General features: G+C 37.6%; 1 protein-coding gene across 1 annotated transcript; it reads right to left on the minus strand.

Annotated features, from left to right (window-relative positions):
- Positions 1 to 1,356: 1,356 nt before the first annotated feature.
- LOC116297747 (uncharacterized) lies at positions 1,357 to 17,990 on the minus strand. Its single transcript, XM_089032289.1, has 14 exons — positions 17,811 to 17,990; positions 14,494 to 14,590; positions 12,490 to 12,633; positions 11,964 to 12,071; positions 10,956 to 11,087; positions 10,537 to 10,631; positions 10,188 to 10,257; positions 9,569 to 9,593; positions 6,808 to 8,960; positions 5,931 to 6,044; positions 5,713 to 5,787; positions 5,269 to 5,326; positions 3,067 to 3,175; positions 1,357 to 2,435 (listed from the first exon to the last, which is right to left on the minus strand). Exons 1-14 carry the CDS (start codon positions 17,831 to 17,833, stop codon positions 2,261 to 2,263), a joined length of 3,378 nt encoding a protein of 1,125 aa, XP_088888415.1. The 5' UTR covers positions 17,834 to 17,990; the 3' UTR covers positions 1,357 to 2,260.
- Between the last annotated feature and the right edge of the window lie 6,632 nt (positions 17,991 to 24,622).

A 24,622-nucleotide genomic window follows, 5' to 3' on the forward strand; every position in this document is an offset into this window, starting at 1 on the left:
GTGACTTTTAGGCCTCTGCATTTAAGCCAACGCTTTAACTGGTAGACAGTATAGTTTCCCGGGTCAGCATCAAACCTGGATCCAGGAACTCCATCATTTTCAGTCAAGTTTGTAGCTGTTTTAAGTGGATTTAGATACGAAGTATTTATATTTGCAGTCATTCCTCTTCTACTGAGATGGTTTGTTTGTCTGAGTCACGCGAAAGGTATCATATTTCGTGACGTAATAACCGCGCTGCGCTATTGCGAACTAAATAATACAGAATACTAAACGCTTGATTGCTCGAACGGCATGAAAACAATTTGAACTAAAATCCTTAATTTTTAAGCAAACTGAACCTTACAAGCACTTGTTAAAAAGTGTCTCTTTTGGATCTGCCCCCCAAAGAAGTCATGGGCATAAAGTGAAAAACCATTAAAAAAGTTGATTCACTCTTATTGACTAATATATAGCAGATATGTACACTCTATTGTCTGCAAACATTTGTTTAACATTTAGAGGCATACATTTGAATTTGGATGTATCAAGCTGCTATGGAGGCTTTGCACCATCACGTGACCGCAGCTATGTTTTATTTTTTATTTATTAAACTTCCAACAGTTAAACTGTTGCGGAGAACTAGACAGGTGACATTCCACCTATAGCATAGTCTCCAACGTTATATGGCAGGAACAATGCAATCGTCTTACATGAGAAATAATTCAATTCTCGAGAGCAAAGGGATTTTATTGTTCTGCCATCCAATCACAGGCAGTTCTGTAGTTATAATGGGCGTGAGCACATGATGGTGCAAAGCTAAGCCTCTATTGATGGGTTGCAAGCATTCCTAAGTGAGATGAGAGTCATGTTGGTGCGGTTAATATTTGTTACAGTCAAACCACCTCGAGCGTGAACACGTAGACCTCATTAATGAATTTATTTTTGGATTCTTGATTTCATTATTCGATCAAAAAATTCATTATTGAAACGAAGTCAACATGACCGCGATGACGCAACGTGCAAACAAAGGGAATAGATAAGACTGTTACAACTGACTTCGAAAACTTGAGAATATTTCTAATTCAATGAATAGAAAACTAGACTTTGTTTTGTTTTCCGTTTTATGTCATTGCTTGTTTTAAGCAAATTTATTACTTTTATTAATGATTAAAGGAAAAACTATCTTGCCATCGAAAGGGATTTTTTTTTTTACATCTGGCGAACATTTTTTTCCAGGGTTTCCCCGATTTCACCCAAGCTGTGCAGCCTGAAATCTTAGAGTCCCCTGAAGGACTCCAACGGTACTTTTACAGACATATCTAGTCTTATCCCAAAATTCCCCCTTTGTAAAGAAAAAGTTAATGGTGCACACAGTCATTCAACCAGGTATTCCATTCTCTTATTGCAGATATTTCTATTCATAAGTGTTGTGTAACATTTTGTTAGCACGTTTTTCAAGTAGGTCACGTTTACAACGGACGTTATACATGTTATACATGATAAATGATTAGAATTACTGAAGCTCATTGACCCCATGACCAAATTGTCGATGTGGTAGGGAGTAACGTCTTCAAGAAGTGTTGAATTTAGTCCAGAACTGAACCCACTTTTCTCACTAACTGATTGACTAATATTTCAAAAATAAAAGAAAATACCGCGCGCTAGCAGCTTTGCAGGCTTCCTTAGGGGCCGTCCTAAAAAAATCCACTGAGGCCTGCAAAGGCTACACGCACGAAATACAAAAATAAAAGGGAAAGTTATTTTTCGTTACAATTTTTACCAGTCTAGACTCTTTCCGCTACCCTATTCGTCTTAATCCAGGTCTTATTCTAAATCTCAAGAATACGTACTATAATGTGTCTTGCGCTTCAGTCCACTGCATCCGTTCATATCAATTTAAGTAGCTGCGATATAAAGTGCAGTTAAAAAATTTTACTCATTCATTGCATTAAAGTTTATTTTCGCGAAAATTTGTCCGCGCAAAACTGAAGTGGTTCAACATGAGAAAATGGCAAAACGTCAGAACCAAGAAACTAACGCGAAAGATATATTTTTTGTTATTAATGTTGCGTAATGACGTGGTATTTGTGCGTATTTGGTAACGAATTATGAAGGATTTATTTAAAGAAATCGCGGAATTGACTATAGACTAGGTGGCAAAATATGCGACCTCCCGAATCGCGAAATTAACACGTTGCGAAATTTCACGTAAATTTTAGCCCTGGAGCTACTAAATGGGACTATGTCCTCAAATATTATCATAATAGACTGAATGACTAGACTAGTACACGTTGATGCCATGATCTTTGTGTAGCAGTTTACAGGCGCGTTTCTCCAGGGTAAATGCGGGGTCGCGAGGAGATAAGCTGCTTAAAAATGACTTAAAAGAACCCTTTTTATGGAAGTAGACCTCTTGTCCCAGGCTCCTTTGACAGTGCACCGCAGAAGATGAGTTTCTAAAAAAATGGAAAAAATTGTTTTTGATTTTGAAATGATTACTTGGTATTGATCAGCTGAATGGATCTTACGAATACTATTTCTACCCTGCAGAAAAAGGCAAAAAATGCCTGTCATGTGTTATCAATTAGAGGGTATTCCATTGCTTGATACCAATTAGCTGAATGAATCTTATAAATCTCATCACCAAGGAAGGGAGGGATTCTAGAGAGAGGAAGGGAGAGATTCGTGAGAGAGGGAGCAAGGGAGAGAGGGAGCAAGGGAAAGAGGGAGCAAGGGAGAGAGGGAGCAAGGGAAAGAGGGAGCAAGGGAGGGAGGGAGCAAGGGAAAGAAGGAGCAAGGGAAAGAGGGAGCAAGGGAAAGAGGGAGCAAGGGAAAGAGGGAGCAAGGGAGAGAGGGAGGAACTTGGGAGGGAGGGAGCAAGGGAGAGAGGAAGGGATTCGAGAGGGAGGGATTTGGAAAGAAGGGAGGGAGGGAACAACAGTGATAGTGTACGTGGGAGAGAAGAGAGGGTAGACTCAGAAAGTGGCTGAAGAGTGATTGAAGAGTAAAAGTGAAACGAAAACCACTTGGGCTGAGAGGTGCCCTGAATTGTATGAATTACATTGTAGATTTTTGCAGTCGCCTTACCTCAAAGTGACGGATCTGAGGGAAGCACAGTTATTGAACTGCTCGTGAACAGTCTTGGCAGTGTCACAAAACATGTGATCAGCCTGCAGTACAGGCTCCTCTAAATTACCTGAAGTGATAGAACATTCAATAGATGGATATTATTCTATTCTTTATAGCTACTAATTGTAACAGACCTTTTTACTGATACGGCAGCCATCTTGAATTATGGGATGCCGAGTGAGCAAACACATAGAACATTTATAAATCATAGAGTCTTGGGGTTATATTTTCACGAAATATTTTGAACTTATGGTAATAATTTTTCACATATTGTTTCAACTACCAACAAATTCCATTGCTTTCTAAATGTGCTTCTCATTGAAAAGCGTAAGATTATATAATATTGACACTCCCTGGGCATCCCATAGTGTCTTAATTAAAACAATAGAATTCAAGATGGCCGCCCCCTCGGCATCCCGTAATGTCTAAATAGACTTCCTCGGCTAGGGCGTAATGTTGTCCCATTTCAGACCACGTGTCATTCCCTTGAGAATAAGATTATTTGTTTGAGTTGCATCCATATTCATGTGTCTTCTCGTGCACAACCGTTAAAAAAAAGAAATGATACTCAAGGTAATGGCACATGGACAGTTATAACTGTTACGACCCACGTACTTTTAAAACAGTTTGTTTAAAATGTAACTCTTGCAGAAGCCTCACTCTTGCTACCTCCTGTTGTTAATCCTGTTGTTAGTTATTTGATTCAAATGTGTCAATATATCTACTTAAATTATCTTTATGCACTAAGTTTCATTTATTTAAGACATTATTTGGGCCCGCAGTAATTGGCTTAAGGTATTAGGATACGAAAAATGACGATTTGCTCGAAAAAATTTTTTTTTTGAAATTTCGTAACTGTAAATTTTTGTCTTTCATATGTTTGTGAAATTTCTTGCAATTTTTGATTGGAAAAGCCAAAATTTTGAGGCAAATCAAAATCGTGACTTTATAAAGACCGGAAATGTCCCGTCGCTTGCAATAACGTCGAGTCCAAATGCTCCTTTGTCCTTGTAAAAAGATCCTACATTGCGATCGTCCAGAACAACAGATAATTTGACAAGTGATGACAAAATGGAAGGCTCCAGGTGTTTTGGCCAACACCATCGTAGCTCCCTGCAGCTTCCGGCTGGAAACAAAGAAATGTATTTTTCTCGAATCTTTTTTGCCGCTAAAACCTCAACTTTAAAAAGCTAAAAGGCCCTTGGATTTCATTTGATTTTTCTAAAATTTGGAGAGTTTATAAAGTAACTCATGATCCAAAAAAGGGTGTCTCCAATTTTTGAAATTTAATTTCTTTCCAAAGTTATGACGCTTTTTACTCTAAACAACACTCCAAAAGCAATCGTCGAACTTTGATCAAAAATAGCGAGAGATATAAAACAGATATCAAAAATCTGGGACACCCTTTTTGAGCTTATTATCTCCTGAGTATGTTAAGACATTTTTCGCAAACATAGCTTAAAATGTACGTGTCCGTTAACGTTTTCACTGAGGCATGGTCAAATTTCGCTTCGAGGACAATAATGTGAACAACAATTTAAAAAATCGTATTTTGAAGATGTCTTCATAAACTATAATTACTCAGCTTTCAGAAAATGTATACTTTGTTTGTGTTATACTATAAAGCCAGCGCGTTATTTAAGTTTGCGCGCATAGTGGTCGTAAACGTATCCTAATAACTTAACGCTGTTGCGGTCACCCTGTCATATATATCACAGTATTTTTTTCCAGTTAATATATTTCCAGTTTAATATATGGCGAAACTAATAAATAAATAAATAAACATGGTCTTAAATGGGAAAACATGACGACAGAGCCGAGGAGGTCTATTGAAACCATAGAATAGGCCCTTTGCAGTTAACGGTCACGTGTCTGTACTGGACTGCAAAATTTTTGTTTTTATATTAAATTGGTGATTCTTTTTAGCTACTTGTAAAGAACTGAATGAAAACATGTGTATCCAGTGTGTTACGAAATGCACTTTTTTTACGATCTCCGAAAAGCTCGTTTGCAGTGCAGTAAATTTCACCCATGGGAATCAAGATGTTCATTCATTTGCTCTCAGTGAATTAATCAGCATGTGATTGCTTAGCTGCAAAGGGCCTATTCAAGATGGAAGTCGTATGGGTAAAAAACGTCTAATAAAGAGTAGTAACTTACCCTTAGTGGTGTTGCTTAAGCCATCATAAACCAAGTAGCTGTAATCTTCGTGCTTGAGCTAATTTAGATCATAAAAAAACTCATGTAAATATATAAAGACCCCTTGCAGCACTTTGGAATGTAGCTCAATCCAGGGGACAAAACAATAGTTTACAATAATTCTCGGGAGATTGAAATTCTTTAGTTTTGTCCGCCAGATTGAGCTGCTTTGACGTCACATGCAAGGGGTCTATTGTTGTGCATGGCAGTTTGTCCTTTGGCTAACAAACCTGTGCACGATCAAATATGAATTCAAAAGTTGTTTTTTGTGGAGGGAGGAAAAACGGAGAGCCTAGAGCCCAGAAGCACAAGAGAGAACCAACAAGCAACTCTATCCGTGTCGAGTATGATGGTGAGTCCCAGCCTGGGCATCAAACCCATAACAATACAATTAGCTATACTCACTGATTGGTCAAGATTTTCGTGGCACTGGTTCAACCGTACTTCCAGTTCACCGAGTTCGTTCAAAGACGTCTTCCACTGAAACAAGAAATTAATGCCATAAGTAAGTGTACAACGTTTGCGCAGGTGTAAGTTCAAGCGGAATTTAAAGTGCATTTTAGTAAGAAAATCAAGGGCGGATCAATGTTAGCCAATAAGAAGTCTATTAGTATAAGACTTACCAGAGCTTTGATTGTTTCATTGTCCTGGTGTAACTGATCCTCGGCTAGAAGAATCAAGACTGTGTTGGAGTGGGCTTGTACATAAAGGTTAAAATGGACCAGTCCATCGACGTCCTGATAATGGAAAATATCATACAACCATCCCGTTTAGTGCAAAAATGAAATGATCAAAATGAAAATAGAAAATAAAACTAGGGCAATGCTTTATTTTGAATTTGTTTCTGGTCAAAATCTGACACCGGTGCTTGGTTGACATTCCCCCTTTTTTTTCCTGCGAAAAAGTCGAATTTTAGAACCAAGTACTTTTCAATATTTCTTTATCCTCACTCGTACTTAGCACTAGATTATTGATAGATATTACATGCAACCCAAGATCTACTGAAAGTCGAATTCTCTTGTCTTCCGCCAGCGTTTTCTTTTTTATTCGAGCAAAGCGGAAAATTCCGAGCGCCGCGAGCGAGCGACGTCCCATCCACGTCAGCAGTGATGACGGCAGTGCGGTAACTTTGGTGAAAGTCAAGAGTGAAAACGAGCGCGCGTGCTTTGTTGAGTTATACAAGCACGCGGGAAATTGCGTGAGTCAGAGAGAAGTGCTAAGAGAAGCACGAGCTGTAGGCACTTCTCTCTTTTATAAAATAACTAAGATATAACTAACGATTAACTCAAAAGAAATACCAAAAAACATAAGAAACAAACAAAACATCGCGGGCGCAGCTGACGTCATTTCCTCATGATATATGTTGAGTTATATAAAACGGTAATTGACCAATCAGAGCGCGCGCTATATCTTAGTTATTTTATAAAGCAGAATGTAAAACGATTAAGTTTTCAAGGCATTAACTGCGCTTATTTTAAAATGATTCAATCCGTTACGAACCTCGAAAGCATTGTCATCCATTTCTTCATCACGATCGACTTCTTCTTTATCGTCGTCGCCATTGTCTTCCTTTGTCTGCTCAACTTGTTCTTCAGCATCCTCATCGTCACCATGATCCTGAGGCACGCCGGGATTGCTGTCAACTTCAGTTTCACTATGGGATACATTATCTGACCCTTCATGGAAAAGACACAGTCCCGAGTCTCCCAAGGTATCCTTACAATCCTCGGGACACCCGCGGGACATGTCTGTCGAGGTAGTATCATCGTACTCTGACAACCCGCTTGACGTTCGGCTATCTCTGTGACAGCCATTCGCTCCGGAATCTAAAGACTCTGGATTTGACTCTCCATGTTTGATACCGTTCGTTTTCGTCTCACAACTAGAAGAAGTTTCAGCGCTGTCCTTACTTCCATCGACCAGGTCTTTGAAAAAAGATTTTTCTGAGTTCTTGTTCTTGGGTAAGTTCAGGTTTTTGGGAGAATATTTATTGACTGCAAAGTCGTTTTTGTTTAGAGTTTTATAATCTCGTAGAAGTTCACTACTTGATTCTTCGAGGAATTTCTCGTCGGATATCCCGCCATCGGTGACGAAGTCTTCCAGCGAGTCATGATACTCACTGCCCGGACTTCCGCACCCTTTTGATGAAGCATCATCGTCGGACACTCCTGAAGAACAATCAATAGTACATTCGTTTCGTCTTTGAGACGCGGGGTCATTGGTGTCTGTGTCAGACATTTCTGAAAAAGAATCAGTAAGAGCGCCCGCGGGATTCCCGCAAAGGCTACTGTAAGTTCGTCTATCTTCGGACTCGTTAGTAAAGATGCTTTCACTCTTTTCTCTACAGCCATTTTGTTCCATCAGTTCGGTTGTACTACAGCCAAGATCAGACTGAGATGAAGCATCTTCGGCTGCTGCTACAGGAGATTTAACACTAGCTTGTTCTAAATCTTCTCCGTTTGAATAGCCATTTTCTAGCGCGCCTATACGAAGTATGCCATTGTGCTGTCCTTCCGAGGTCCCAAAATTAGATTCTGAGACGTGACCGTTGATTGGTTCCTCCATATCGAGGCCTAAAGAAATCGGCTGCTTTCGACATCCATTCATTATATCACCCTGGCAATTGGTTTGTGAATTTGGTCCCTCGTGATATTGGTTAGAAAAAGAGCTGAATGGTAAATCTTCATCAGACGTCGTATGAACGGAGATACCATTCGATAATATGCCATGAGTTGAACGTGAGTCGGACGTTTTGACAACTTGTTCAATAAGATCGTAAACGAATTCTTTGCAAACCTCTTTGACAGTTTCTTGGGATTCACTTGAGCTTATTTCAGAAAAAACTCCTGCTTCATCACATGGAAAACTGCTATCCTTCTCCGCGAAAGAAACAATCTTAAGTTCTTTAACGTCAACTTCATCCATTGTTAATTCTTCCTCATCTGAACTAATGCTATCACAACGATAATCGTCTTGCGTACTAGGAGCTGGATAACAAGTCCCATCTTTCAAACTTAACCTTTCTTGGTAATTCGTAAGGCTTGTGGCGCCGATTTCCTCGCTAACTTTATTTTCGTCGTCATCTTTGTCGGTATTCTCTTTCCCAATAGGTAACTCATTCACAGTCTTAGCAGATAAATGCTTGTCTTGGTAGAGAGTACTGTCAGAAGTTTCGGAGTGCTCGTGATGCTTCGAGGACAGGTCCATACGAAGTTTATTCCCATCAATTAAGTCGTTCTTCATTTCTTTTCCCCTAAGTTTCTTTTGACTAGATTCATGTTTGAGTGTGGAGGGTAGATCTGCTTTGTCAAGAGAGCTCACATTTCGTTCTCTGACACTACGATTTTTTGTTTTCGGTTTTGCTATCTTGTTAGATTTATTTTTGCTGCAATTTTCTTTGGCACCAGAGACTCCTTGGGACTCAGATTCTATTCTTTTTCGAACTGATTTATGAAGCAAGCCATTGAATCGCTCCCCCACGACTCTGTTTAGTTCCTTTCCTTGCTCGTCTTCGGCTGGTGCAGACGATCCGGTTGGATGAGAGGATGGGTTTTGATGATATGGGGACCTCGACAGCTCTTGTATCAGCCGCTCGTATTCATACGTGGTAAGAAATGAATGAAGAATACGAACACCAAAAGGAAGGTTAATTTCTGAAGTAAAATTATCGAGATACAAGTCACTTAATGGAAAGCACGGGTGGCGTAGCGGTGAGAGCACTCGCTTCTCAGTAAAGCAACCGGGATTCGATTCCTCGACTAAGTGTCGTATGTGAGTACAGTTGTTTGTTGATTCTCTTGTGTGCTTCATCCTATTTCTTCCTTTCTTTCTTCCTTCTTTCTTTCTTTCCTTCCTTCCTTCCTTTCCTCCTTCCTTTCTTTTACTTATTCAATGTTCATATTCTAGCTAGAATTCCAAAAGGAAGGAAAATAGGAGAACCCGGAGAAAAACCCTCAAAGCACAGGAGAACCAACAAACAGCTGTAGCTTTTGTCGCGGTTAAAAAAGCTACGGGAAGAAGAGGAGGGAGCATCGTCCAAAATTTAACAACCACTGAAAATAAATCGAAGTTCTCCTTCCTTCCCTGCGCACCTTTGCCCACCCATCTTCACCTACCCAAATTCCTTCAAATTTGGAAATTTGAAATACATGTACCCTTTCCAAGGGCATTTTCAAACATCCATAACCTCTTAAAATTAAAAAATTAAAAAAAATTTAAAAAAATTTGAACAGCGATTTGATTCTTGTATGTTGGTACATACCAGTGTTCACCTGCTTTGCTGGATGCTGTAAATAAATAAAGAATTAAATAAATTAATATATATATATATATATATATATATATATATATAATTATAATAATATAATTCTATTATGAAATTAATAAATTAATTGAATGGACACTTTTAAATATAAGCTAAAAAGGAATTATAAAAATAGGATCAAAGGATGTTTAACTATCTTAGAGTGAGAACACTCGGACTGTGAGCAGTAAGTGAGTTTTTCATCACTTCAAAAATAATATGCATACTGTAAAAATTATCCCTTGAGCCATTGATTGGAAATAAGATTTATTTTGATCACTTGGCGTATTTTAACTCAATCCTTCATTTTAGAGGGTTGAAACAGTAGAATGTTTAGAAAATAATAAGCTGAAAAAACTCAAAGTGTTCACGAATAGACCTTTCCCGAATTCGCTTGACTGGTCATGAAACAATGGTTTCAAGTCGAGGTTGAACTTGATGAATTAAAAGAACCAAGTTCATGCTCCATTTCAAACCATTGTTTCGTGGTCAGTCAAGCGAATTCGGGATAGGTCTATTGAGTAAAAATGTAATGTTGTGAAATCAATATATCTTTAAGGAAATCTTGAAAACTCACATGACTTTGGTTAGGCTTAAACAGCAACAGCCTTCTGGTAATGCACGGCTCTAACTGAGTACATAGCACACTGCAAGATAAAATGGAACCAAGTTAGATTGACGTTGAGGGCCAATTCTCTAAAGTATTTAATAAAAACTTGGGAGAATCATTTGTTTATAATTGCTTTCATTGTTGTTTAACACTTAGAACTGTAAAGCACTGTAAAGCTACACCTTGTGGATCCACACTACTTTGACAATGAGGACAGACACATAAAGAACTGATGTCAATTTGTTAAATAAACAATTATTGAAGTATACAATATATTTATTAAAAATAAATAAATATTTATTAATATCATTGTTACCTTTTCTTATACAGAATGCAGCCACCAAGAACATGACGACGTCTTTGACAAGCTTGAAGAATGTGAGATGCCTTGAGAAAGCTTCCAGATGAGGTCTAATAACAAAAAAGACTAAATATTTCACTTTTTTGTACACAACATCTGGGGCAGATCCAGTGTGTACTGTAGGAAGGAAAATACAAAAATGACAAAAAACTTAAAGTGTTCATGACTGAAGTTTCCTCACTGTAAAGGGTTACATGAAAAGGTTACATCACTTAATATTGTTTCGGCTTCTACTTTAAATTTATGTAGCTTACGTCTTTAAATACCATTGAAACAAAGCACTGAGGTGATCTTCTTGGATATCAGCTTTGTAGCTAAAGAAACAACCTATTCACTCTAGCTTTTTATTGCTGAATTTAAAGATTCAAGCTTACCTTGGGTGTTTTGAGGAATGGTAAGGGATCAAAGACAGCAGGCAAGGTGTCTCCATAGTAACGAATGAATGGTAGATAACAGTCCCATATGATGGTCATGTTTGATAGAAATGATATGTGGTCTTTGGAAAACTGCCAGCAGGAAGAAATGAATTCAATTCAATTTTCTGTCTCACTACTTTCTCACCAGGCAGTACTCTGAACTCAAGTCAAAGGAGGATTCAGCAGTATCCCAAGTGCCTTTCCATGATTATTATTGTTTTCTTAAGCTTTCACACGTTTATGTGAATTTTTTTGTAACAATACTTCTACCTAACATTCTAACATTACTAATATTAAGGTGTTACTTTAGCACATGACTAATTTGGCAACTAAAAGTAGTCAGTTGTAGGATCTGTACTCAAACTGAAATTACTCAAAAAGTATTACAGTATTTTGACGGGTATTTTTAAATCTCTTGAAGAATTTGGGAATAGATAATGCTAAAAGGTATGACCTACACTCTACTTAAGTACAATTCACTTTTCAGTTTCAGAAATATTAATTTTAGCAGCTTGAATAAAAAATATTTTATCTTGTTCGCTATGCATTCTGGGATACTAGTGGATCCTCCTCTTGACTCAAGTTATCTGTTTTATGGTGTTTAAAAACACTGCATAAGCAGTACAACACAGCATTACTTCTCATCATGAGGCATGTAATAAAACTTTCGGCACAAATGAAATGATATTACTGTAAAACAGTAATGATGAAAAGGTAAATTATACACCGTGAAAAGATGAAAAAACTCACTGACGTTTCGGATGCTAGTCCTTCGAAGGACTCCGACGAAGGACTAGCGTCCAAAACGTCAGTAAGTTTCTTCATCTTTTCACGGTGTATAATTTACCTTTTCATCATTACTGTTTCATTAGAAACACCGACGCAGCTCACACTAGTTTTTAGCTAGTTATATCTTTTTATTACTGTAAAACATATCGTTGAAATCAAATAACTAAGTAATCTTACTTTCTGTACATTGTCAAAGGAGCCATGATAGAATGCAAAAACACTGAAAAGAGCATTGAGTTGTCGGAGCAGAAGAGATTCAGGTTCTGAAGAACTTCCTCCAAATGCCTGGTAAAGAAACAGTCAAAAATGAGATGAGCTTTAAGGATGATTGTAATAATATGTGTAGGTAGGTAGGTAGGAAGGAAGGAAGGTAGGAAGGAAGGTAAGAAGGAAGGTAGGAAGGAAGGTAGGAAGGAAGTAGGAGGAAGGAGGAGGAAGGTGAGGAAGGTAGGAAGGAGGTAGGAAGACGGAAAGTAGGAGGAAGGAAGGTAGGAGGAGAAGCAAGGCGGTATGGCAGTAGCGTGTCGGTGGTAGAGGTAGGTCAAGTAGAAGGCTCGGACGGTGCTGCCGTGTGGAGGAAGTGTCCTGACGTAGGCCCGACGAAGGAAGGAAGAGGAAGCAAGCAAGAGCAAGCGCAGGAGGAAGCAAGCAAGGAAGCAAGGAAGGTAGGAAGCAAGCAAGCAAGGAAGCAATTCTCAATTACCAAAGTGTATTTGCCAGACTGCAATAATGCAACTTTTTCTGTTTTCAGTTTAATAAGCACAGGTGCAAAGTCAAGCACTGTAGTCAGGAAATTGCTCACTCCAACCAGCTGTCCACAAATACTGACCCTGCTCTCAATAGATGCCTGAAAATAAGAAAACAACTAGCCTTATGAGATACATACAGTATGGGGACTAATTTTATAAAATTGACTATAGATTAACTGGTCCAGAAAAAAACATTATAACAAAAATCAAAAAAAATTTAGTTACAAAATACATGCAGATATTTTTTTGATAATTTACAAGTATCATTCCCAAAAAATACAATTGATAATTTTCAATAAAACTCCCCATGCAGAGGATTTTTTAACACCCCCCCCCTCCCCCCCTTACCCAATTTTCCCATGCAAACTCTGTTGTTTCATTCTTTCTCTGGATCCCCAACAATCAGAAATTCCAAATTCCTCTGTGGTAGGGGAGGGACAAACAATTTCTGGAAAGTTACCCAATATTATATATCAAAAATATACTACAATTGAAAAATACTGAGTGATTTCAAGTGGGTTTGCCATATCCAATGTACTGTACAAACCTCCCTAAGAAACTTTGGCCTGAATTCATTAAAATGAATTTATTGATTATTGGAGTAAAGGGCTCTAAGGTCCGAAAACATGGGTTAATCATTAATAATGACTTAAAGGATTATGTAACATTTTCATTTTTCTGGTATTTTTGTTTTGCTACAATTAAATAACATAAATATCAAAGAAATAAGTTTAATAACTTTTAATAAACCAAACAAATCCTGCCAAAGGTCTATTCGAAGCCATAAACATCAAAAACAAATTAATAAATATGATCTCTGAGTATAATCAGACTTGAAACTCGAAACCTGAGGTTATTGTGCACAAATATCTTCTATTTATAGAAGTCATGCCTTAAATGAAAAGAGAAAAAAGAACTGATAAAGATTGCAAACATGAATTAATTAAGTGTACAAGTGAAGGATAAAGTTAACTTTTGAATATTCACCAGAACAAGCAGACAGATACGTTATGTGTTGTATGACCTGTGTACAATCAAAGGCCTGTAATTAAGCCCCTATGTAAATAAAACTAGGTATTATGTAACACTATGTTATATAATAGTCAACATACTACATCCCTGAGCTATCACAAGTAAATCAATGGCTAGCTAAAGAGTTTATTCAAAAAAATAAAAATAAAGAGCTTGAAAGTTATGCTAAAAACTAAAGGAAAAAAAAGATCAGATAAAGTTTACAAAAAAGAATTAATTAAGTGTACAGTTAAGAATAAAGTAACTTGACTGTTGAGTTAACCACAACAAGCATACAGATGGATTACATGTATGTGTTGTATGACATGTACAATCAAAGAGCCCCTACATGTATGTAAATAAAGCTAGGTATTATGTAAGACTATGTTATGCAATAGTCAAAATACTACATCACTAAGCTATCAGAAGTGTAACCATGGCTAGCTAAAGAGTATATTTCAAGAGAAATAATAAAGAGTTTGATGTACATGTATAGGACTATAAATACTAATGACAAATATGAAACCTTGTGTACTGAATGCTTTGGAATGAATTTTAAACCTGACAGGCATTTGCTACAGAATAAAGATAAACTGTAGCCAAACATCTACTGGTATATTTTATCAATATCAGGGTTCCCATTTAGGGTCAGAAATTGGAGAATGCAGTAGTAACTAAGCAAGATTCTCCAGCTTTTAAAACTACTTCTCAGGCTCCACTAGTTCATTACAGTGTATCTTCTCCTACAGTGTACATGTACAGTATATATTTCAAAAATTTCGTAAAACAATACTTCATTTAAAATGTTTAGAGGTACCAACAAGCTAGTACATGTAATTATAGTTGTACTAAATAGTGTCTTTATTACTGCGACAGAGGACTAAAATCATGAACAGATTGTAAACAGTTTCAGTTATTTATCACTAAAGAAAGTGAAATGTTCTTACCAATGGTGGATAGAAGTAGATAATAGCATCTTCAGGTGGGTCTCCTTCCTTTGTTACTGCTTCACGATCATACACAAAAAATAACTGTCCATCAAATCTAAAAAGAAAGTTGAAAAATAACATTTATATATACATATATATATAACCTGTAAAAGATATTTGGACTTCAGTCTGTGCAAAGATACAAGAACTAAGGAGTCTCCTTAAAAGTCTGACTTTTGAATATTACACATGAGAATTTGAGGACTACTGTATATACCCTAGATATCTGTGTTGGTGTTCATTGTGGTGTTGGCTAGTTATAACCCCAGCACTTTCAGATTGAATTGATAAATTAAAACCACTAAAAATCATTGAAGAGCAGTGTTACTGTATATACATTGATTCTTTATGAAATGGTTGGTGAAAAAGGGTACTATTGTCCTATGTCTGCTATCAGAGAGGAAAGTGAGCTCAGTTATGACCTTTGATCTGTACAAGTATTATGTATGTATGTATGTTAAGTGATTCATGACATTCAGGACATTTTGTTCTCTGATTTTGAACCACACTTTAGTCATTGCATGTGTACTATGCACAAAAAGGCCACCAAACGTTTATAAGGACATGTCAAAGCATTGATAAGCCTTAGTGTATTTATGTTCAAGAGATTTGGCTGGTTTTGAGGCTGGTTTTGAGTTACACATTGCCTACACCTCATAAGATGCTTACATTTCTCAGGGATTTTCCAAAAGGGGTCCCCAAATTTAAAAAAATCCACCATTTTGTTTGCGAACCCAAAATGCCAAACCAAAAGATAACAGGCCTTATGCTTTATGCTTACGAAAATATAAAAATATAAAAGCTGCATTAATTTTTTTGAAATCACCTAATATGCCTTTTTTTGTTCCCATGAAAGGGGGGTCCTGGCTATATGCCCTTGTTTCTTTCTTGTGTAATTGCTTAGCATCATATGCTAAGCATTGGCCATTCAGCAAAATTCAGAGTCAATAGATTATTGTTTCTTGAAAGGCAAAATTACTTCAAAATTTGAAGAAGGCGTAATTTGTGCAATAATTAGGTATGGTCGAAGTCTTGTAATATACGGACCATTGGCCATTCAGTAAAATTCAGAGTCAATAGATTATTGTTTCTTGAAAGGCAAAATTACTTCAAAATTTGAAGAAGGCGTAATTTGTGCAATAATTAGGTATGGTCGAAGTCTTGTTATATACGGACCATTGGCCATTCAGTAAAATTCAGAGTCAATAGATTATTGTTTCTTGAAAGGCAAAATTACTTCAAAATTTGAAGAAGGCGTAATTTGTGCAATAATTAGGTATGGTCGAAGTCTTGTAATATACGGACCATTGGCCATTCAGTAAAATTCAGAGTCAATAGATTATTGTTTCTTGAAAGGCAAAATTACTTCAAAATTTGAAGAAGGCGTAATTTGTGCAATAATTAGGTATGGTCGAAGTCTTGTAATATACGGACCAAGGTTGTGAGGCTGAGGTTTGTTTTCAAGACTGATGGCACAGTTTTTCCTATTTGGACCAACTTTAGTGCAGTAAACCCTTTATTTATTAATTTACCCATCTACTTTTTTGCAATTTTTGTTGTTGTTTAGCAATCTGTTATTCTAGGATATTGGACCTTGGTCAGAGTAAGAAAACACCACCGACTAGAACAGCCAATCAGAATGCCTGATGTTTAGGATACCAGACTGATGGTAGTTTAAAAGGGGGCTAGCATGAAATCATCCGAATTTTAATTCAGCTGAAACTTTAATAGAGTAACCCTTACAGGTCTAATAATCACTGGTTAAAGTTTTTTTCTGATATTTGGATGGGAAGTATTATATTTTTGTCAATTTTTATAGCAGTCAGACACCTATAAAAATTCGTAAAAATATTTAATACTTCCGATCCCATTGGAATAAAAAGAAAAAAACTTTAACCAGTGATTATTATACCCTTAAAGTGCTACTACGACGAAAATCGCTCAAACTTGGATTCAGCTGAAACTTCCTAAGAATACTCTTTAAAGGTCCAATAATCACTGTATGAAGTGTTTTCTCGATATTCAGGACGAAAGTATGATATTTTTACGATTATTTTTTGGAGTCTGTGACGTCATACACTCAACATCGAACATCGCTCCATACATTTCTTTGTAGTTTATGATCAAAATATCAGTAGTAAAGGGAGAAAGAAATACCCAAACACCCCAAAATATAAATTATAGTCACAAGTAATGTGAAATAAGCACATTAGCCACCCTTTGGGCTTCATAGGAATAAAATAAATTAAGGATTTATATACAAAGAAATATATGTAGCAATGTTTGATGTTGAGTGTATGACGTCACAGACTCCAAAAAATAATCGTAAAAATATCATACTTTCATACTGAATATCGAGAAAACACTTCATACAGTGATTATTGGAGCTTTAAAGAGTATTTTTAGGAAGTTTCAGCTGAATCCAAGTTTGAGCGATTTTCGTCGTAGTAGCACTTTAAAGATTATTCCATTGAAGTTTCAGCCAAATTAAATTTCTGAAGATTTTCGTGCTAGTCCCCTTTTAAGCTGAAGAATTGAGCTCATTCAATGGCACATTCTCTCTTCCCCGACCCTGGAGAAAGTGGTGTGGTGAGCCTACCAGGGACTGTGAAGGATATTTTAGATATGCTAGCTCCGACGATGGGACATTTTAAATGAATTTTAAGGAAGTTAGTGAGGGAGGAATCCGAGGGCTAATAGTATGTGTAGAAAGTGAAATCTTTGATATGCAATGATGTACACTGTAAGCCTCGAGTATCTCTGTTCCCCGACCCTGGAGAAAGTGGTGTGATGAGCCTACTAGGGGCTGTGAAGGAGATTTAAGACATGCTAACTCCGACGTTGGGACATTTTAAATTAATTTTAACAGGAAGTTAAAAGGGGAGGAATCCGAGGGCTAATAATGTGTGTAGAAAGTGAAATCCTTGATATGCATTGATTTACACTGTAAACCTTGAGTAACAAATATTCTTTTACTGATATAAAAGAGAAGAAAAATCTAATTTTATCTATGTTCTACAAGGACCATTTATACTACTAGCAACGAAAAACACAAAAAGGTATTCACTATTAACACCGTAACTTCTACAAGCTAGGATCAAACAAGGAATTAAACCATTAACAATAGCGGAACTAAATAGGCATTCAACTAAATTTCTGAATATTTACGGTTGGTTTATCGTGGCTTAGATGTATTAACCGAACCCAACGTTTTGACCTAAACTTAGTAGAAATTATAATAAAACGACATGTAAACAAGTGTTGCCGTAACTCACCCTGATCCTCGACTCGGGGCCATGGATACTTCTTAAACCAATTTAAATGACGAGAAATTCTAATATCCACGAGATAACACTTCTATCTACAGCATGGACTTGAAATTTCTTAAAAGATATATGCGCAAAAGGCAAATAATCGCTTTATTTTGCCCCAAGATTAAGCCTCTAAAGTCACGAGATTCGAGAATGAAATAATAAGAAACCGAGCCTTGCTATGGTAAGACGAGATCTGGGTTGAATATGTCGGACCACAGGGTGCCCATTCAAGTGGTTAGCCATTGAGGTCATTTTACTACGAGTACCAAGATGCTTTGCGAATTTTATTCTTATTCAAATATGTATTACCTCACGATAATAATAAGTCAATCTATTTATTTATTTACATTCATATTTTAACAGGAAGCTTCTTCACTTATAAATGTGATTTTCAAGAAGGTCCTGATAAATAAGATATTTTCACAATAATATGCAAAAAGAGAATTTGGAGGTTGAATATCGAAACCAGCTCGTTACTGAAAAGTCAACATCATTATTACTAGTATGTGAAATTGTAAATGATGAAAAGTTCAAATTATTTAGGTTTACAGGTTTAAAAGAAATTCGATTTAAAATGGTTGATGTTAGAACATTGTTTAAGAGTGTCACTCAGATTGTTCCATTCTTTCATGGCTTGAAACTGCATTGTTTGTTTTCCCCAGTTAGTTTTGGGTCGTGGTAAGCGAAACTCGCTTCCATGTCTCGTGTTGTAGCCATGCTCATTGAGCTTATTCAGCTTTAGATTTGATGATAATAATCTGTTTTTACATTTGAATATATGTAAACATCGATGGTAGTATCTGCGCTTACTGAGTTCCATCCAATTAAGTTCTTTCCGATCATCAGATGCTGAGGAGTATGGAGGACGATCCAGGATGATCGATATCTTGGCCGCTTTGTTGTGCAGGGTTTGAAGAGATTCCATAAGCGTGATATTATCTTTATCTCCCCAAACAATATCACCATAATCAAAAAGCGGTAGGACCAAGCTGTTGAAATACAAGAGTCTAGCGAATTTAGGCAAAAGATGTTTGATTCGCTTCAGGAGACCAAGGCGTTTGTTGATTTTGGTCATCTGTTTTTCAACATGAGCAGACCAAGACATATTGCTGGAAAAGACCACACCAAGGTACTTGAATTCTTGAACTCTCTCGATGTCTTTGAGGTGGACCTGTATGGAGATGGTGGAGATGTTGGTCTTTCTCTTGTTTCCAAACAGCATGGCTTTAGTTTTGGTTGCATTCAGGGTCAAATGATTGATCTTAAACCAATCACCAACCAGCTTGAGATCTTCATTAAGCTCTTATCTTCTATGTCAGGAACTGAGGAGGAGAAATAGTACAAGACTGTATCATCAGCGTATAGGGATACTTGAGAATGGCGGACAACATCCGGAAGATCGTTGATGTAGATGATGAACAGAAGAGGCCCAAGGATACTTCCTTGAGGTACACCAATGTTGCATGGTAATGGCTGTGATACTTCTAAGCCACAAGTAGTGCGTAAGCATCTTGATGACAAGTAAGAGTCAAACCATTTGAGATCGTTGTCACGAACACCAGCTGGAGATAGTTTATTCATTAGAATCGTGTGGTTTACTGTGTCAAAGGCTTTTGACAGATCCAAGAAGACAGCTCCACATAGTTTACCGTTATCCATGTTACGTAGAATGTCATCTGCAAGGCTGGCTAATGCAGTTGATGTTGAACGTTTAGGTCGAAAGCCAAACTGCTTGTCAGAAAGTAGATTGTTTGTACTCACATGTTCGTAGAGTTGCAGGTGGACAGCTCTTTCGAGGATTTTGCTCAAAGTCGGAAGAATAGAGATGGGTCGATAGTTGGTGGCATCAGTTCTATCCCCAGTTTTAAACAGGGCTATGACCTTAGCACATTTCCAAATACAAGGAAACGAGTGGAGCTTGATAGATAAGTTCAGTAGATTAGTAACTGGTTGAGCGATCACATCTGCAGAATCCTTAAGAAGGCGAGCACTGATGTTGTCCAATCCAATCGACTTGTTGGTCTTGAGAGATTTTAATTGATTGAGAACAAATGTTTCATCGACTGGACTTAGATGGAAACTTTGATCTGGCTCAGAAGTGATATTGGGTGAGAAGACAGGAATAAGAGAGGTGATTTTCTTTGAAAGAAGTTGACCAATGGAAGCAAAGTGATTGTTCAAGACGTCGACGATGGACTTTGACTCCAGATATTGAACACCATTGGAGACTATGCAGTTGGGAATAGAGGCCTGATCCTGCTTCCGGCAGGTAGCTTTATTGATTGCTTTCCACAGATTGTTCCCGTTTCCCTTGCTGTCTTTGATCAGGTCGATGTAGTACTTTGACTTACTGCGCTTTATATCGCTATTAACGGTGTTACGAAGATGACGGTACTTTCGCCAATGATAGGAAGAGCCAGTTCTTGTAGCTTTACGATGATGGAAGTCACGGTTGTGCATAGCTTCTTTTATTTTTGAAGTCATCCATGGACATTGGATACCATTGATTCGCCGTTTCTTGACTGGAGCATGAGCATCAGCCACATCGAGAAATAGTTTATTCTTCAAAAGACATAGGTTCAAAATGGCGGCACTTGTCAGCCTCCCGTACTCTCCGGGAAAGCTTGTCTATATAGCTTTCTTGGTCATCGTAGTGACTCAACTTAAAGACCAATTCTTATATAAAGATTCAAATCATCTTTTGAGCAAAGCTGTTAATCTACAAGTCGCTATGGAAATTTCTAATCCTATGGTTGTATTTGAAAATACACGACACGTTGCACGAAAGAGTACAAGGACTGCTGCTTTGGAACCAGTAACTCCTGACCAAACCCTGCTACGAGCTCTTAGTTTGGTACAAGAGCTTGCCTTGGTTAATGTGCTTCTTTTATGTAACGACATTGCATTAAATCCAGGACCAGAAGTAAAAACCTGTGCTGCTTGTCTTAAGAATTTTAAGAAAAGTTATGCTCGACTTCGCTGTTGTGAATGTGACTGTGTTTTCCACCGTGAATGCACAATTGCAGAGTTTGAAACTACCAAGATTTGTCATCTTTGCCAGCTTCCACCACTACATGATACAAAGATGAAGGAAATTATGAAGCTGCGTGGATTTAAAATTTTTCATCAAAATATTCAGAGTTTGAAACGAAAAATGGATGAACTGCGTTTATTTATGCAAGAACTCAAGTTGGGCGTTCATTTACTGGCTCTTACTGAAACTTGGGCCAAGAATGATATATTCGACAGTGAATTTGATCTACCCGGCTACAGGCTGTTCAGACGAGATAGAGGATCTAAAGGTGGAGGAGTAGCTGTCTATGTTAAGAACGAAGTAATGGTCACAAGAAGATGCGATCTAGAAGATACGACTATTGAAGAACTTTGGCTTGAGATAACTATGCCAAAAACCCGTGGATTTTTGGTGGGCACATTTTATAGACCCCCAAACTCTTCAAATTACCACGACAAGGAATTTATGGTTAAAATGGATAACATCCTTGGAAATGCTGTCTCAGAAGGAAAGGAGGTCATAGTCGTAGGTGATTTTAATTGTGACTTTTTACCAAATAGAACTCAAGTTCCAGAATGTAAACAACTTAAAGCGCTCCTTCGTAGTTTAAATTTTAAACAATTAATTAAGGAAGCGACTAGAATAACTCAAGACACCAGCACTCTTATAGATCTAATTGTGTCTAATATTCCCCAGAATATTAGGGATTGCGGGGTAATAAGTACTAGTTTAAGTGATCATGAATTGGTTTATCGTATTCGCAAACTCAATTGGAAAAAAGCGCCAGCTCAGATCAAAACTTTCAGAAATTATGCTAATTATGATCAGGTAAAATTTTGTGAGGAGTTAAAAGGGGTAGATTTGCATCCTATTGATGGTGGCGAAATTGAAAGACCTGTTGATAATCTCTGGAATGTGTTTAAGTCCGCTTTTGTTTCAGTCGCTGACCGCCACGCCCCTATTATTCAGAAACGTATTCGTGGCATGGACAATTGTCCTTGGTTGAATAGTGACATAAAACGCGATATTCGCCATCGCGATTATTTCCTTAAAAGGCAAGGAAGACTGGTAATTCTGAAATGTGGCTTAACTACCGTTGCTATAGAAACCGTGTTACTAATAGCATAAAGAGGGCTAAAGAGGCATATAATAGACGTCTGCTTTCAGATAGTAGCAATGATCCAAATGCTTTTTGGAAAACAGTTAAGAAGATTATACCTGGCGAGCGAAAAGAGGTTTCTCCCAATATTAAAATAGGGGATGATATTTGTAGGGATAAGCATGTTATTGCTTCCGCTTTTAACAAGTATTTCGCTGGTGTTGTAGCTCGTCTTTTAGATCCCATAGGGGATTTAGTAACTACTATTCGCAGTACGTTTAATGTGAAAACATTCAGTTCACCTCAAGTGAATCGACCACCATTTCAATTTAAGAGGGTTTCTGAGAGTTTTATTCGTTTGCAGCTTCGAAAGTTGAAAAACGGGAAGTCTGTTGGTCTTGATAATATTCCTCCACGGCTACTCAAAGACGCTGCTGACATTGTTACCAAGCCAGTAACAGAAATAATTAATGCATCTTTACGTCAAGGTAAAGTTCCTGACGACTGGAAAAGTGCATGTATTATTCCCCTGTTTAAGACAGGAAGGGCTGAGGATATGGATAATTACAGACCTATTTCTATACTTCCTACTACGTCTAAGTTGTTAGAAAGGGCCAGGGCAGTTCATGCCCAGCTTTATGAATATCTGTCCCAGCATAAGATCTTAAGTCCATATCAATGTGGTTTTAGAAAGGCGCACTCGACCGAGACTGCGGCATTATCATTTGCAGACACTATACGTAGGAATATCGATCAAGGTCATATGACAGGGGCAGTTTTTATCGATTTCCGTAAGGCTTTCGATAGTGTTGATCACGCTATACTGCTGCATAAGTTGTCTGCCTTGGGAATTATGGATCGAGAATATAATTGGTTTGAAAATTACCTCTATGGTAGAACTCAGATTGTTCGTTTTCAAGAAGTATTATCAGAATCTGAGCCCATTATTTCTGAGGTGCTCAATACTCGGTCCTCTCCTTTTTGTTATCCATATCAATGATTTGCCAGTCGTCGCTAGGCAATGCAGCATACTTATGTATGCAGATGATACTGTTTTATTTTGTTCAGGTTCAACTGTATCTATAATTGAAGGAAAGCTTAATGCTGACCTTGAGTTGGTTGGATCTTGGCTTAGTGAAAATAGCTTGTTTCTAAATGCCACCAAAACTGAGTCCATGCTATTTGGAACTCATGCTAAGCTTTCACAGGTTTCTGATTTTAATATACTATTCAGTGGTCGCCCTATTAAACGTGTATCTGAATTCAAATATCTGGGAATCATTTTTGATGAATGCCTTTCATGGAATTCCCATATACAGTATATATTATCTAAAGCTGGCAAAAGGCTGGGTATGCTAGGGCGCATAAGGAATAATCTAACGTTACACTGTGCGAATATCATGTATACGTCTTTTATTCGCCCTGTTCTTGAATACTGTGATAATGTTTGTGGGTGTTGTGGTATTGGAAATTCTACATCTTTAGAAAGACTTCAGCGGCGTGCTGCAAGGATAGTTACTAGAATAGGAGAGAGTGATAGGGCCTTAGATGTAGTTCATTGGTCCACCCTACAAAGTAGGCGTGACGACCACGTGTTCAAACTTGTTAAGAAATGTATTAATGGGAGTTGCCCGCAATTTTTCAGAAATTATTTTACTTTTAATAATGCTATACACAACAGGTTCACTAGACAAAGCAATATGTTACATTTACCAAGGGTAAGAACCGAGTTGGCTAAGAAATCTTTTTATTATAATGGATGTAAAATTTTTAATAGGCTACGATCATAGTTGATGGTTGTTGGGCCTTTCCCGGATTCGCTTGGATGCTCGCGGAGTGATGGCCACGGGTCGAGGTCGGCTTTGATTTTTCGGTCTCGGCTTTTGGCCTTTGTTCCGTGGGCGTCCTGGCGAATTCGGTAAAGGTCTAATACCCCTTTATATATTAGCTTTTAGGTACTTACATTATTAGATTTAGTATTGAAACTATATTGTAAATAGTATTACATTTTAATCATATTAGCTTTTTTTTAGTTTCTATTTATTGTAAGTTGTGTATGTGTATTTAACAGGGCTCCTTTTGATAGCAGGGGCATTTTGCCACTGATTGGACAGTAGTATAGGGGATGGGGGTTCCAGCGCAACGACCACCGGAGGATTACCCGTCTAAAGTACCCCCCTCGATTCGTACCGCGATTACCCGCATCCCGTGTTTATGTAAAATATGTTAGTCTATATATGGAGTGCGAAGATTGTAAGAGAACTTTTAAGAAAGAAGTGGACTTAAAGAAGCATTTGAAGATGAAGACGAAATGTATGAGCAGCTATGATTGTGGATGTGGTAAGAAGTTTGAGACTAAGGTTAAATTGTTTTGGCATTGTCAGGATTGTGAGTATGACTACGACGATCTGAAAAGGGTCTGGAATTAGGTATAAGATATTTCCTATTATATAGATGGAATCCCAAAGCAATTTCGAAACGGTGTCAATACCCGGTAACGGTGAGATTGACGTTAGGCAGTTTTGGCGTCAGTCAGAAAGGAAGGTCAAGAGAACGCTTCGAAAAGGCATAGAAGAATTAGGAGCCCTGAAAGCGAGTATAATGGTAGAAGTAAGTTTATCAAAAGATGAGGTAACGACGACAGCAATGCTGCGATCAAAG

The sequence above is a fragment of the Actinia tenebrosa genome, unplaced genomic scaffold (genome assembly GCF_029948245.1).
Source record: "Actinia tenebrosa isolate PJP-AT-01 unplaced genomic scaffold, QUT_ActTen_1.0 PGA_scaffold1__47_contigs__length_23844297, whole genome shotgun sequence".
Taxonomy (NCBI): Eukaryota; Metazoa; Cnidaria; class Anthozoa; order Actiniaria; family Actiniidae; genus Actinia; species Actinia tenebrosa.

Excerpts from the sequence above, each read along its gene's own strand:
- LOC116297747 (XM_089032289.1), bottom strand. The coding sequence starts at position 17,833 with ATGGCCCCGAGTCGAGGATCAGG. Across the intron at positions 10,258-10,536 it reads TGCATTCTGTATAAGAAAAG|TGTGCTATGTACTCAGTTAG; the intron begins GTAACAATGATA and ends TTTATCTTGCAG. Across the intron at positions 6,045-6,807 it reads TGGATGACAATGCTTTCGAG|GACGTCGATGGACTGGTCCA; the intron begins GTTCGTAACGGA and ends TTCCATTATCAG.